Source organism: Pongo pygmaeus, chromosome 3, assembly GCF_028885625.2.
Source record: "Pongo pygmaeus isolate AG05252 chromosome 3, NHGRI_mPonPyg2-v2.0_pri, whole genome shotgun sequence".
In the NCBI taxonomy this organism is placed as follows: Eukaryota; Metazoa; Chordata; class Mammalia; order Primates; family Hominidae; genus Pongo; species Pongo pygmaeus.
This window is the reverse complement of record NC_072376.2, coordinates 1,973,258-1,989,313: the sequence shown is the minus strand read 5'-3', so window position 1 is coordinate 1,989,313 and position 16,056 is coordinate 1,973,258. Positions and strand designations below refer to the sequence as shown.

The 16,056-nt window shown below is 45.7% G+C and overlaps 1 protein-coding gene across 6 annotated transcripts in view; it reads right to left on the bottom strand.

Annotated features, from left to right (window-relative positions):
- Window positions 1–16,056, bottom strand: part of NSD2 (nuclear receptor binding SET domain protein 2) — a 128,769-nt gene that overhangs the window by 27,710 nt on the left and 85,003 nt on the right. For 4 of the 6 annotated variants that reach the window (XM_063664409.1, XM_054486551.2, XM_063664410.1 and 1 more), the window contains exons 9-13: window positions 15,650–15,774; window positions 4,197–4,328; window positions 3,222–3,345; window positions 1,929–2,129; window positions 117–296 (exon numbers count right to left, since the gene is read on the bottom strand). In XM_063664409.1, coding sequence (XP_063520479.1) covers window positions 117–296; window positions 1,929–2,129; window positions 3,222–3,345; window positions 4,197–4,328; window positions 15,650–15,774 — 762 coding nt within the window. Of the gene's footprint in view, window positions 1–116; window positions 297–1,928; window positions 2,130–3,221; window positions 3,346–4,196; window positions 4,329–5,489; window positions 13,076–15,649; window positions 15,775–16,056 lie in introns of those variants that run through there. The other 2 variants (XM_054486553.2, XM_054486554.2) reach the window with 2 other exon arrangements.

The window sequence follows — 16,056 nt, the reverse complement described above, 5'->3', positions numbered from 1 at the left end:
CACAGAACACTGTCGACATCAATGAACACACCGCAGACAAGCAATGAGCCTGCCTTGATACGTGGCTCCTGGGAGTGAGAGGCGGGTGCCGCAGACACCCCCACCAGGCCCCTCACCTTTGGAGCACACGAAGCACCAGCTCACGTTGACGTGGGCGTGGTGTCGCTTCCCCTTCCGAGCAGTGAAGTGAGCAGTGCAGATGATGCTGTTGGAGGCGATCACTGAGCATCCTGCTGCCAGACAAGCATCTCCGCTGTGATAGGCAACAGGGCAGCGGACACACCGCATCATTTTACCTGAAGGCAAAGAAACACACCCTAAGGACCCCAAACATTGACTCCAGTCATAGTGAAAAGAGCAACTAATAATTACTCAGCCTCCATGAATTTGAAAAGTTAATGCTAAAATGAAATGGAGGTATTTGATTTTAAAAAAGCTTTCAGAGCAAAGGTGCTTCAAAACCATGTTTGAGAAAATGGTCATACATCTAAAATGCCGCGTTTCTCAGCCTGGGCACTGCAGGCATCTGGGGCACGTGGGCAGCCGTCCTGGGCATTGTGCAGTGTTGAGCAGCATCCCTGGCCTCTACTCACTAGATGCCAGGAGCACATCCCCAAAATATCCCCAGACATTGCCAAATGTCCCCTGGAGGACAAAATTGCCCAATAAAGAACCACTGGTGTCAAGAAGTACAGACAACCTGCCACCCTCATCCCACACACCTAACATTAGAAAATCCAAATGTAATTTGATTTAAAGATGTTTTCTTACATATAATGGGGCCATTAAAACCAGAGCAAACAGGCTGGGTGTGGTGGCTCATGCCTGTAATCCCAACACTTTGGGAGGCTCGGGTGGGAGGATTCTTTGAACCCAAAAGTTGAAGACCAGCTTGGGCGACACAACAGTGAGACCTCGTCTCTACAAAAAAATAAACAAAATTAGCCAGGCGTCATGGTCCCAGCTACTTGAGAGGCTTAGGTGGGAGGATCACCTGAGCCTGGGAGGTCAAGGCTACAGTGAGCCATGATCACACCACTGCATTCCAGCTTGAGCAACAGGAGACTCTGTCTCAAAAAAAAGAAAAGAGGTCAGAGCAGTGGCCTAATAGTTCAAGACCAGCCTGGGCAACATGGTGAAACCTCATCTCTACAAAAAAATACAAAAATTGGCAAGGCGTGGTGGCTCATGCCTGTAATCCCAGCACTTTGGGAGGCTGAGGCGGGTGGCTCACCTGAGGTCAGGAGTTCAAGACCAGCCTGACCAACATGATGAAACCCCGTCTCTACTAAAAATACAAAAATTCGGTAGGTATGGTGGCGCATGCCTGTAATCCCAGCTACTGGAGGGATGAGGCAGGAGGATCGCTTGAACCTGGGAGGCAGAGGTTGCAGTGAGCTGAGATCGTGCCACTGCACTCCAGCCTGGGCAACAGAGGGAGATTTTTTTTCTCCAAAAAAAAAAAAATTACAAAACCAGCCAGGTGTGGTAGCATGTGCCTGTAGTTCTAGCTACTCAGGAGGCTGAGGCGGGCAGACAGCTTGAGCCTGGGAGGACAGCTTGAGCCCAGGAGGTCAAGGATGCAGTGAGCTGTGACTGCACTGCACTCCAGCCTGGGTAACAGAGCAAGACTCTATCTCTATAAAGAAAAAAAAAAAGCCAGGATAAACAAAATCTATCAAAATGGTCCAAAGGTTGCCCCTCTCCTATAGTTAAGCATCTTTAGGGTGATATTTAGGATGGAAAGAAGGAAAAGGGAGACAGGTCCTTTGTCAAAGAAAACCCAACCCAGCCGATGTCCAGTTAGTCACTCAAGATAATTAATGCTCTTTGATGACAATCCCAACAGCCCACCTTCCCAAGCGCCCATGGGCCTGCGTCTGGCCTGCATCTGAACCCACAGCAAGGCTGCGCAGGTGCACCTGTACCTTTCGACGGCCTTGGGTTTGAAGGGTTGGAAGCATGGCAGCTCACACAGCTGTGGAGGGGGCAGCGGAAACCTCGGCTCTCAAATACAGTCAGGGGGTATTTTTTCACACAAGCCTCATGGTAAAATTTTCCACACTGAGTTACCACACAGCGCTTAACATCTGTCTTGCTCTCTTTACACACGAAACATGAGTGAATCCCTAACAAAAAGTTAAAGAAGGGGTGGAGAGAAAGGTGCAAAGAACAAGAATTAAATTGCAGTTCTGAGCCACTAAAATCAAGCAACTCCTCTTCAGAGGCAGCCATGCTGCTAAAGCACCTGGCCCTGTTTCCAACCTTGCTCACTAGTCCAAGCATTCTCCAGCAAAAAGATCCAGCCATCAAGGATTACCTTGCTGCGATCTGAGCTCCAGCTTCACCTGAAATACAGGAGAACCTTACTAGGCAGCCTGGCTGGGGAGGCCCAGTCTAACTGGCAAGAAGCTTGAAGGAAGGGGCTCCTGTGAAAAGAGGCCTTTCCTCCTTGAGAGCAGCTGGCCAGTGGTGGAGCAGTCACTTATGATTCTGGGCAGGCAGACAGACACTCCCAGAAGTGAGGTGCTGCTGTGGGGCTGCCATGGCCTGGGAGACTCTCCAGGTGTCTTCCTGACCCAGGAAGTGTTGTGACGTGAGCTAGGAGACTCCTTGGGCCCGGTGAGTAGGCAGGAAGGGCCACGGCTGTGCAGGTGTCCTCTCATCATCCTCACAGACCCCAGACTGTGCCGGGCGACACCTGATGCAGTAACATGGAGGCAGAACAACAGCACTGACAACCCAGGACAAGCCTGGAGCTGTTCTTTCTGTTGAAACTGAGGCTCAAGGTGACACTGTGTCTTCATAAAGAACTCCACGTTCCTATGGACTTCAGTGTTCGGTGACCAACCAGGTTACCTGTACCCTTAATGCTGCACTGTCTGAGCGGCAGTGCCCTGTGGTGGCTGCCTCACACACAGCACAGGCTCAGGCCAGCCCACGGGATGAAAAGCCCATGACCTATCATCCCGCCACCCTGCCCGCCACCTGATGGAAAGGTACCAAGGGGGCACATATGACTGAAATCAGAGCAAACCCTGCAGCTACTGAGAGGTGGGTACACCTGCCAGGTGTGGGCTACAAGCTCCAGAGAGGGCCAGGTGGTGGGAGTGGGGAGGGAGCTTGTCTTCTGCAGGCACCTCAGGGCAGGACTTTGTGCAGGGGGTTGCAGGAGCAGGTGGCCGGCCAAGCTGCAGAGCTGCCCACCCGTGGGAACTTGCCTGAGGCACACTCACTGCAGGTGAACCTCCCTTCTGGCCTCCGGGAAAGCCCAAGGCAGGCGAGGTGGAAAGCTCCGCAGCAGGGTCCTTCACAGAGCAGGAGGCTGCCCGGCTTCTCACACAGCTGCGGGGGCAGAGCAGGCGGGTAAGCAGCGCCCGGCAGTCCCTTCTGTACCTCTTACCACAAGGGAAGCCGTCTGCTTCTGTCTCCAGTGGCAGAAAATCCCATTTTGCTACTCAAGGATATATAATAACATGCATGGGCAAACGTCTGGCCCAAGCAGAACGTACAAATACAGTATCAGATTAAAACCAGATGACCGTTACATAAAGGGGCCAGTCCTCAGCAATGGCAAAGGAAGTAACAGGATCACAACCCTGAAGGATACATCCAAGCAAAATATTTCAAATCAGATTTGAAAATCAACAGAAATCAAAGGCACCCTAATCCAGATGGCAGGTGCCACGCTGACTGCAGGCAGTATTCACACTTCCCATGCATCGACTGCCTGGCATGAAAGCTCCCATGCCATCTCCAGCTGACAGATGGGGCAGGACTGAAGCACAGAGTGTAGGTGGCCTGGCTGGGGTCCTGTGGGCACACACAGGTCTAGTGATGGCCTCCTCAGCCCACAGCCTGCCTGTCCAGTGTGCATGTCATCAGTGAAGCTAAAATAGGCCTAGCACCTCACCTTTTCCAACAGGAACTTTATGTATGTGTGTGTGTGTGTGTGGATTACAGGATGTGTATACAAATCTCATCCTACATGTGAATTATGGATGTTAATGGAGGCAACTTAATCCCAGGATTCCACTGAGAGTCAGTCTGACCCCTTCAAAACAGAGATGAGTGAGTGATGGTGAGACTGGGGAAGGGGTCTGGTGGGAAGAGAAAAGACACTACAAGTTCGCTCTGCGTACCGGGGCCCCAGTCAGACACCAGCACGGACACAGCGGATGCTGCCTTCTCCTCACCTGGCACACATACTCCTTTTTGGCAGTCACTCCTCGCTCAGACTTTTTGGATGAGACGGACACTTCAGTTTGTGTTTCGTCTGCACTTTCGTATGGGGACTCCGAGGGCTCGTCTCCCAGGCTGTCCGAGACCTAGAGATGAAGGAGGCGGATGACAGTTCACTAGTCACAGAACACAGTGGGTGGCCATGCCCTGCAGGCAGGCTCATCCCGCCCAGCCCCACCACCCACCGGTCGTTCTCAGCACTGGTCCTGTACCGCCAGTGATTTCACAGTGGAACCATCATCAACTGGTTTTTGTGATAATATAACCCGTCAATTAGGCTATGTAGAAAATTCAAAAATGGACTTTATTCTACCTAGTATTTAGCATATATATGCATATAAGAGGCATATTCCTTAAAACGAAGGAAGTGTTATGAACATCCAATTTGCTCTAGTAGGTGAACTAAGACAGGCTTTTTGGAACAAGAATCTTGGCCCTTCTTACCTAGTCTGTTCAGGTTCTACTACTCTAAGGTGGGAGAAACATGCTAACACCAAACGAATGTGTAAAGGAACCACGGATGAAGTCAGTGTCAGCCTCATCAGGTGACCGTGCTGTCCAGCTGCCGCCGGGGCGGAGACCACGTGTCCTTTCAGAAGTATGTGCCTATGCGGGGGTGCAGAGTCAGGAGAGGCTTCCGGACTCACACCACAGGCTGACTGTTCGGTTTCTCTTCTTCCTCCCATTGCCTATTTGTCCTGATATTTCACAGTTCACTTGTTCTCCCCACCAGAGAAGTGAGGTGGGCAAAGGCAAGGTAAAATCTACCTACTTGATTCACATCTGAGCCTAGGTAAAAGGCCTGGGATAAAGGCATGGAATCCCTGAGCGAGTGGAATGGCTCGCAGGTTGTGTCTCTTCTGCCTCTCTCTCCCCTTCATTTAATAGAAATCACTGAAGACCAGGCTGAATACAGCCTCACCCTCATGTACACAGCATTTCACCCTCACCTGACAAGCAACATCAACAAATATTTAAATGAATAAAATAGAGAATCTTCTTGTCTGTCAAATCAGTGTTTAAAAAATTTGGTTTTTATTTGATGTTAGGAAAATAAGTGTTGAACACTGAATTTTGGAGATGAAACAGAGCAAAAGCATAAACTACATTTCCTGTACACCTCAATCATCACAAAAACAAGTAATTATGTTATCGGCTTGCTGTTTGCCAATGAACACAAAGTCAGAAATTGGAATTGGGCCATATTAAAAAATAAAAGCCAACCCCACCAGGGACTCTGACCAATCCTGTGACCTTATCAGTGAGCTTTTCCACATTTAGCTGACATTACCGGGAGCGGTGGAAGAAAAACAAATTAAAAACAAACACAGAAGTGTTTGCTGACTTCAGAGTAGTGTTAGAGTAGGCTTTTTTTTTTTTTATTCGAGACGGAGTCTTGCTCTGTCACCCAGGCTGGAGTGCAGTGGTACAATCTCAGCTCACTGCAACCTCTGCCTCCTGGGTTCAAGCGATTCTCCTGCCTCAGCCTCCTGAGCAGCTGGGTATTACAGGCACCTGCCAACAAGTCTGGCTAATTTTTTTGTATTTTTAGTAGAGATGGGGTTTCACCATGTTGGCAAGGCTGGTCTTGAACTCCTGACCTCGTGATCCACCCGCCTTGGCCTCCCAAAGTGCTAGGATTACAGGCATGAGCCACCACACCCAGCCAGAGTGGGCTTTTTCCAAGGGCTTCCGTCGGCTCTGACTGGTGACTGTGGGTGGTGACAGATGTGAGCCACTCTTCTCTTCTCACTAGATACGTCTCCTGACAGCACAAAGTCTAAATAAAACGCAGCCTCTTAATCTCAATTTCCTCACCTTTTCCAGGAAGATGGACTAGCATCATGAACACTAATCAGAGCAGTGCACATTTTAAGGCTCTGTCACTGTGAGGCTGCCAGGAGGGCCCTGCAGGAGCCGTAGCACACATCCTGCTCTTTAACACCCACAAAGGGCCACTTGATGTGCTCTGAGTTCAAACCTCAAATTTAACAAGCCCATCAGATATGGACTCAGCAGTGGGGACCTGAGCACTTCTGAGATGAGACTGGAGGGGGTGCCAGGGGAGCACAGGGCATGGGGAAGCAGTGGCCACACTGTCTGGGGCCCCACTCAGAGAGTCACCCACACAGTAGCCCAAGCTGACCCATCTGATGGGGGAACCAAGGCCCAGAGAAAGGGGCCTTCTGCATGGCTCAGGGGAGAGAGCCCCAGCGCTATCCACCAACCCATGCTCTTCCCTTAACGTGGTGGAACAAACTTAAAAAGCTTTTAAAATGAGAAAAAAAATGCATGGAGAGAAAGACAGAAAACACAAAGCAGTCCTGGGTCAGAGGAAGGAACAGCACCTTTTATTTCAGATTTACAGAAAAAGTTAGCACGTTTCCACTTGGAGAGATTTCCTACATTAACAAAGTCTGTTTTGAGGAAATAAACACTGAATACATATTTTGAATGGAAATATATAAATGTTAACGACACACATGAGGCTCATTTCCTGATCAGGGTCTGGGACCCACATACAGAATACAGACCTTACAATAGTACAGTCCATAACACAGATTGCAGAGATTCCGACTTTTTCCCACCGCACCCCCTCCCAGCCACTGGACAGACAACTAGCCACAGTCGGGAAGGATCCAATGCTCTCGGCTCGGCAACCACCCGCAAGGAGAGCAAAGTACGAGGGCGTCCCACAGCGAGCCTTACTCCAGCCGCAGGCTCCACCTCCACGCACCAGGTGACGTGACTCACTCGGAGAAGCCATTTGTGGAGGTGGCACATTCACCTGTACGGTCCCAACATAGTCCCAAATCTCAGTCTACAACATCTATGATCTATTCCATATCCAACGGGATGCATTTGGAAAGGAAAAGTGCAGGGACTGAGCGGACACAGACTCTGTCAAGAACTTTCCCGTTGCTTCCTGCGTCCACCACAGCCATGCTGCGGCACTGAGCTCCAGGCAGCTTAGCTCCTGACTTTTCAAAGTTTTCTTCAGTCTGAAAATACTTTCTCCACTCTCTACTCAGAATAAGATAGTACCAAGTTGCCTATTTGCCTTAGAAATACATTCCTTCAGGGCAGGGAATGCAGTCTCCTTCATCTATTACAGGGACTTTTCCAGATGATATTACCAAACATAATGGAGCCTAGTGAACACATTCCAGCCAACTGCTAAAAGCACGTGGCCCTTCAGGGCGACCTGTATGAGCCACAGTCAGATGCCACCTTCTGTGACTGCAAAGCGCTCCCCTACTCTTCAGAGTGGCGTCATACACATTGAGTTTTTAATTTTTTGACAAAACAAATCCCTTCACAACTTGAATACGACATCGTTTTTGAAATACAATTACAGACCTTGAACAATAAATATTTCTACAAACTGACATAATTTTCATGTTGAAGTGATGGTTTTGTAAAGAAGGAAGCTGATGGTGAGAAGTACCTCCACAGTGTTTGCGTTTACAAATGACAACAGCCCTGTGCTCAGCAGATTAAATGAGTGTAAAATCAAGACTAATCTCAAACAGGTCTTCCAAGTTAACAGCACAGTAAAATGTTAAAGTGGAATTAAAATAAGTCACTCATCATCTAAAATACTATAGTTCATAACAATTTTTATTAAAATGATCCTTCTAGGTTACACAAACTAGAAACTTCCTGGCTATCCCTAAATTCTAGGGTCAGGGCTGGGGGTGAGTCTCTGAGAACAGAGGAAGTCTCCATTCACAGAGCACCACTGCACACCACAGTAGTCTTCTAACCTGCACAGGCTTTTGTGTAGCTGTAGCCACATAGCCCCAAGCAGGTGGCAGCAAGGACCAAGTGTCACCTGTGGCCAGAGTGAGGCCAGGTGGCTGCTGCTCCCAATTCAAGGCCTGCCCTTGTCAAAGGTAAAATGAATCTAAAATATCCTATCAACCCAACTTTGTCCCACTGTGTCCTGAGCAGTGGCCATCCCACAGGGAGTGTGCTGGGGAGGAGCCTGGTCTGGCCGACTGCAAGCAGCAGGCTGTGCACTGTCTGTGAAGGACTTGAGGACAATGACAAAACTGCCCACAATACACCTGCTTCCACTGGCACAGTGCTGAGCAAACCCCCCATCAGCCAGACCAGGACCCCCACCCCACCTCAGTCATTTCTTGAAAATACTATATGCCTGGATGGTCAGCATGCTTCAAAATATTACCCGAGAGTTATATGCAAAAAGGCCAACAACTACAGGTAGGCTAGAAAAAAACATAAATGTGGACCTAACACGTAACCATGGAGTTCAAAGGTATCCAATCAAAAAGATGAGGCCTGTCGGGCTGTTGGAGAGACACCCTGCTGTAAGAATGTCCCAAAGGAAGCATGCCCCTTGCTCATCCAGTATAGGAATCAGATGAATATAATACAAATAATTTTCTACCTGCTAATTACAGTCAATTTGACATCACTGCCAGGTAAATTAGTGGTAATTTCTAACATTCTAGGTAAAACAATAAAAATGGTACCCAAAGGGATCAAAACCAATTTCGTTGACAAAAAGTCCTAAAATATGAGTCAGAATATTTCTTTTAAAATAAGCAAGACCCGCCAGGTGCAGTGGCTCACATCTGTAATCCGAGCATTTTGGGAAGGTGAGGAGGGTGGATCACGAGGTCAGGAGTTCAAGACCAGCCTGGCCAATATGGTGAAACCCTGTCTCTACTAAAAATACAAAAAAAAAAAAAAATAGCCAGGTGTGGTGGCAGCCGCCTGTAGTCCCAGCTACTCGGGAGGCTGAGGCAGAAGAATTGCTGGAACCAAGGAGGCGGAGGTTGCAGTGAGCCGAGATTGTGCCACTTACTGCACTCCAGCCTGGGCAACAGAGTGAGACTCTGTCTCTAAATAAATAAATAAATAAATAAATAAATAAATAATAAATAAATGCAAGACCCCCCAAATTTTAGAAGTTAAGAAGCCAATAACGGCTTTGTGAGTATTTTAAGAAACCTTTTCTAATGACAGTTACCTCAGTTTCTCTGGCAAAAGACTATAATTTAGCTTTATAATCTCAAAGATAAACCGCAAACCTCAGCAATTACTCTATTTATAGATTTTTTTTAAAAACTAAGGTGATGAATTTATTGATTTTAAAAGCATAAAATGTTATATTTTCACACTAAGTCAAAAGGGCTCTCAACTGGTCTGTATACAAAAGTCTACCTGGCCAGAGGAATCTTTGAAATTAAAAATTTAAAAGGGCTAGATGTTAGAGAAGTATGTTGTAAGTCAAATGAAAAAGAAATGAAGCAAGCTTGCCAAAGTCATAACGACCTTATTTTTCATCTACCGCTATCAGACAGGAGCCTCTCCAGCGAGGGGAATCCGTGGCTTTACAGCCCTTCAGGCACGTCTCAGGCCCAGATGCAGTGACTGATGTCAGCCATCAGAGGAGCCTCTGCCGCCAAGGCAACCCTTTCAACTCAACTGGATCAAATGAGCCAAGGACTTTTCCCTCATTTGGAAATGCTTATACTGGCTTCCATGCCGAGACACAGGGGAGGACAGAAGCCCAGCTCGCAGCCCTGCCACCACAGGTGCCACCCACTCACATCAGGCTTCTGGCAAGAGCCTTCTCAGGAGCACTTTCTTATCATCTTAATTTTATATACATCCACAGGCACTTTTTTTGGTTTTGGAACTAGATGCTAATTTATAATCTTAGTTTTCTCTTTTAAACTTCTCTGTGAAAGACTCAGCACTTGTTCTGGCAGCCTCACACACACCTCTGGGCACAAACCATGGGCAAGCAAGGCCAGGGCCAGGGCAGCACAGGAGCAGCAAGCTTGCTCCTGACAGCATGGCTCTCGCACAGCATCCTCCCTCCTTTCCTGTGGTGTGCTCAGCTCTTAACGTCTCCAGCTACATGAAACTCTCCAAATGCCCATCTCCCCACCCCATCCCCGTCTTGTTCCCCAGTCCCTGAGCACCCCATTTTAAATCTACCTAGGCTTCTGTGTGAAGTACTTAAACAAAAAACACAAAATCAGATCTCCCTAGAGCTGCGGGGACCTCTCGGAGATCCTCTAAGCACCACTCCACCCACTCAAGAAGCAGCAGTGTGACAGAGGAGCCCCGGACTCCTGTCCGAGGACTCTGCACATCACACACAGTCACCCTCTGCCTTTCACGACATGAAAGGTTGTATGTCTTGAAACCTTGCTTAAGTTTCCTATTGGTTTTAAGAAACATTCTCTTAAAAACACTGGAGCTGTTTCTAGTTGGGAGATACAGGTATAAGAGATAAAATGTATACTCAAGACAGCACTGAGATGTAACTACACCTGGAGTCAGTATGACTGAAAAAAGACATTTAATTTTTGCATGAACGCTGAGGAAAGGCCCACAGATCCATCTAGAGCAGGTGGGGCAATTTTAGAAGCAGATATATAAAGGCTTGATGGCCCAATGGCTCTCAGATCAGTCTTAGAAAAACAATTCAGGACCTCTATTGCCAATACGTGCACTACCTGAAGATACCACCCTATTACAATGGAGCACTTACGTTTTTAGAACAGCTACAATCTAAGATTTTATATATTCTGACAAGTTTTCACCTCTTGTGAATGCCTCAAGTTTTACACTAGAGAGCCACCTCCCCTCTCCAGGCACAGTCATAGTGTGTGGAAGATGGTCTGAAGCGAGTCAAATGGGACTAAAATGGTTCCATGTATGACAAACAAAATTCATCTCAACAACCAGCAATTCAAATGTCTTAAGGCTAGAATGTATCACCATTATTTTGAGGTTCTTATGAAATGAAGGAATTCCACGTTAAATTAGTAGCATAATGAATTTCTGTACTCTTGGCAAGCCAATGGTCCTCCCTAAGTTCTTTCAAACAAGAGCCGTTTACACCCACCTCCTTCAGGAAACCAGGAGATGGTCCTCTCGGAAAACTCCACTCCTCTATGATGAGCCCACTCCTGGTATCTGAAGTGGGACAATGCTGCCACACATGGGACTGTCCCTCTCACTGCAGAGTGCTGAGTTCACTTGCCCCTGCCCACCTTCCCAATGTCCCCAGGGAACGATGTCACCACCACCCCCCCCGCCCCTGCCCCGCTGAGAAACACTATCATTCCCATCCACATTCCCCTGGGTATTCAGCTGATGCCAATGTCATGCTGCTCTTTGGACACCATTTGGTCATTTGCAGGGTTTTGCTTTCTCCATAATATAGAGGGAGGACCTATGCACTGGCTGACTTCTAATGCATCTATCAGTTATGGGCTAGCTGGCTAGCAACCTGTGCAAAATTCATCATGCTGTAATTTCAAATGAAATTCCTTCATTTTCACCAAAAGCCTTTCAGGGTAGAGTCTTTACTCTGGGTGACTGCTTATTGAACCAGAGCCATTTTTATGCCACCTTTTCTTTTCCCATCTTTAAATTTCGTGATTTTTTTTTTTTTGAGAATTTTAATTTTACTCTTGAGCTTTTTCATGTCCTTTGGAGTAGCACAGCTTAGATTGCTCCTAGACCAGCTTTGGGGCTATGTATCCTACAACATTTGAGCAGAGCCAATAGAGCAACCCAACCAGCCCTCAGCCATACAGTCCAGCACCCTAAAGCGCCACACACACAAATCCAGTGTTCTGCCACTTCTAGGTTTATTTCATCCTCGCATGCATAATGCAGTCAAGAGGACCACTTTTCATGCCAAAGCAAAATTTATACTTTTGGATAAAAATAGAATGATGGCGATTTTATCATTTTTATTATTATAACCATTATTACTGTCACAACAGGAAACCACGGAGTCCTGGCCAGGCACCCTAAGCATCTTACATGCGTTACATTACTTAATGGTTTACAACAAAATATTAGTCAGAAACGTTCATTAAAAATAAAACACAGCCAAAGAATCTGCTGGGAATGAACTGTGGGCTACTCGCATGGTACTGTGAATAGTACACCTTCTGCTTTTTTGAGCTGAAGAGCAAGTAAGCCTTTTCCTCACCATGCAAAAATGCGGACACCTGGGGCAGGACACCAAGGCTGCTCCCCGACATTAAGACAATGAAACATGAGGGCTGATGCTCTATAGAAGCAACTGATGCAGCGATTGGTGTAAATAACCTGATTACAGTATCCCCTTGGTCCGGGGCCTTGGATCAAAAGGGTTAAATGGTTCACAATAATACTGTAAATGGTATTTTTTTCTAAAAATTTACCGTATCTAGTGTCATAATAAAACTGTTTAGTAAAAAAGGATAGAATCAAAACTCTTCCTGCCTCTTATGTTGGAAATTAGTGTAGTATCTACAATACTGAATATATCTCATTGGCAATGAGAACAGCTGATGAGGACTCCTCCTAACGTGTGCTGTTAGTTTGTTTCTGAGGGTACCGACGCTGATATCTTCCACAAAAATCCAGTAAGTTACAAACTAGAGGAGAAGCAACTCTAACAGGGCCACCCCTTCCGTGCAAGGCCCTGCTGCAGCTCTGGACAGCCCCCAACTAAAGGGTCTGCCTTTCAACTTGAAATCTACATTGACCACTGGAATATGAACGTGTTTCTATTATGAGATGAATGTGATTGATTAAATGGCCTTGATTAGTTATCTTACCTTGGTCTTAAAATTTGTTATCTGTTTTCTTCATTGTATGTGTTTATTAATACCAGTAAAAACAGATTATCACACATCTTCCATAAAATGATTGTGATAGAAATGTCACTGAGTGTGTACGATGATACGCCACCTGCAGCAGCATCCTGGAATATTACATCATTCTAAGTGCAGTACAGAGCAGCTGGGTTCAAATCCAACTTGACTGGTGTGGGCTCCCACAAAAGCTGTTACCAGTGAAGGCGAAAAAAATAAGAATTTGCTCTACTAAAGGAATAAAAAATGAAGTTACAAAACACTTAAATCACATTAATTCCTTCACAGGCCTTTGTCATGCAAGTGGGTAATTTTAATTTATTCTCTTCCTCAGGGTGATGTAGTACCATGTAATAATTATTCCAATAAAAATTTTTATTTATCACATATACCTTTTTCAAGAAGAATTTAAACTACAACATGACCTAAAGTGTTCTGAAATACCAACCCTATGAAAGTACCTTATTTCAAACAAATGTGATGAAAGGGAGGAAATACAAACATGCAAAGGGGGTGTGACCCAAATGGGTGTGCGTCAGTGTGGACCTCAAACAGCAATTCTCATGGTCACCTAACTCATATCAGAATCAGGCCCAGCAGTCAACAGGCTGTTTTTTATAACACTACACTTTGCCTCATATGCTAACAGGCATTCAGCATTGGAAACATCACAAACATTTACTGTAGTTCAGTCGCATTAATACATAATAGACAAGTTTATTTGTTCACCTAAAGTAGTTTTAACAGCATAATTCTATAAAAATGAACACTAATGGAAGATTTATCTAAGCCATACAAAAGTAGTTTAATGGAAAAGACCGAGTAATTTAAATGTTTTCATATAAGGAACATGATGCACACTATGGGATCTATGAATCACCTTCAAAATGTAGGAAGGTGTATTAATTTCACATATTTAATGTATTATATAAATGTATTTAACAACCTATCAACTTCTGACATTCTGAAGAATTAAAAATTAAGTCTAACGATGATAAAATGCTTCATCTATGTCTTCTCAAGGTCAGAACAACTGCCTAGGCCAGGGAGACTGAGCTCCCCCGACTCATGGGCAGGCCTTGACCCCTGCTACACTGGCCTCATGCAAGACTCTAAATCAAAGCCTTCAATAGACATGACTTAGGGTCAGGAATAACAGACAAGATTTCAGCAGGCTCCATGTTCTCTCTATTGTACCTGACAATAGTATAAGCAACAACTCAAGTGAATAACCGGACCAAAATTATGATAACAGAAAAACTCATTAAAAGCTCTTTAAAGCAAAAATCTCAACTTAAGTGAAAAATGTTTAATATTCTTCTTTGGAACTATAAATGACCTTTCATTTAATTTTCTAAGATTTTAACCTGAACTTGGACAAGAAAGAAAGGAAAAAGGAAAATAATTTGTATAAAATTTGCCTTTTCTTATTTCAGTAAGCTCCTAGATGTTTCAGTAAATAATTCTTAACTGCATTTTCTCCAGTGTGTCCAAACATCACAAAATGCTTAATTATCTACTCGTATCAAACTGTAAACCAGCCCCAGTCCCACCATCCGTGAACAGGTCTCGACCACCACTGAGTTGGTTTGAGTCCCTGCAGAAAATCCCACTCGGAGGAGTGGTCGCTATCTGCACCATCACTAAGGATTCAGAGTGGCAAGCCGCAGAGCCCTCTGAGCCCCGCACAGGTTGCCTAGGTCCCTGACCTTCCTGCCCTGGAAGGCCTACCCTCCTCTAATGAGTGGAAACAACTGAGGCACACCCCATCCTTCCTGGGGACCATGGCAGAGACCTGGCCAGAATTGCCGCCTTCTGACTCAGTAAGAGTAAGGGGCCTGTCCAGCCCTTGCCTCACTACCCTGTTCCAAAAGGCCCCCAGTTATCATCTCCTCATAAATATGACAAAAACAGGACCCATGTCTACAATGAGAAAAACAGCATCACAGAGAACCAAATAACAAGAAATTAAAACTCCAAAGCTCTATGAAGGTAATCCCTAAAAATCAGGAAACCAACACTACCTCTGAACAAAAAAGTGTCACACCTACATTCTGTGGCTATTTGTTGTTTTTGGCAACGGCAAAAAATTTAGGTTTGATGATAAAGTCTAAGTGTCGTGTTACAATGACGGCAGGTAGCAGCCCCGAATGGCTTTACTTTGCTGTCATGCACTCTGCAAGTCCAGAACACAGGAGTCATATTACAATGGTAGTTCTGACTCACCTCAACACTCAAGTAACTAAAATTGTGCCAGAATTTAAAGGACCAAAGCCATGAAATGCATGAGAACAAAGAAATCTTTGGCTTCCTCCATGGGCCGAGGTCTGGAAGCCACAGGAATCAGGTGTGGTGTGTGAGTCGCCCTCCACCCCACCCAGTATGTCAGCTCAACTCACACTGCGCCCTTTCAGAACCAACGCAGACTTACTTCCACGTGAACTCTTACAGTGTGAGGGCAACACAGAACACAACATTCTTAAGACAGATTTTAAGAACTACGAAACTGCATCAAGACTGAAGTATATCTGTACATGTACACAGACACTGTGTGCGTGTGCATAAAAAGTGCTCAAATAAACTATCATAGTGCACTGTTTGTCCATTTCATGAATCTGAGTTAGCCAAGAGGCCCTAAAGCATCTGCACTGGCAGTGAGCACCAATGCTGTGCTTATGAAGTCTGAGCGTTACTCACACTGCAGCGTGGGCAGCTAAATGGCCTTCATACCAATGCCATGGTTATCGTTATTATTATTATTTTACCTCATTCTCAGTTAAGGATGCAGAAGGAGATGAACTTTTGCTAAACCCAAGAGCTGAAGATGCTGCCGTGGAAGCCCGATTTCGCTTCTTCAGTGGTTTGCATGCATCAGACAGATTTTTCGTTGCTGTAAAATAATTTTGGTTTGTAAAGTTTCAAATCATAAACCCTTAATTTTTTACTGCTTAAAAATTACCCCTCAAATTAAGTGAAGTTCTAAAGATGAATCTTCTGAATTCCTTTGTCCTTCTGGCTTAACTTTTTATCATGGAAAAATCTGAACATAAACAAAAGCAGACAAACTGTACAATGAACCCCATGTCCTCGCTACTTGGCCCCCAAAAACATCAACCTGGGGCCAGCGTGGCTCTATCCATACCTGGTTCCATGTCCCCCTGCCAGATCATTC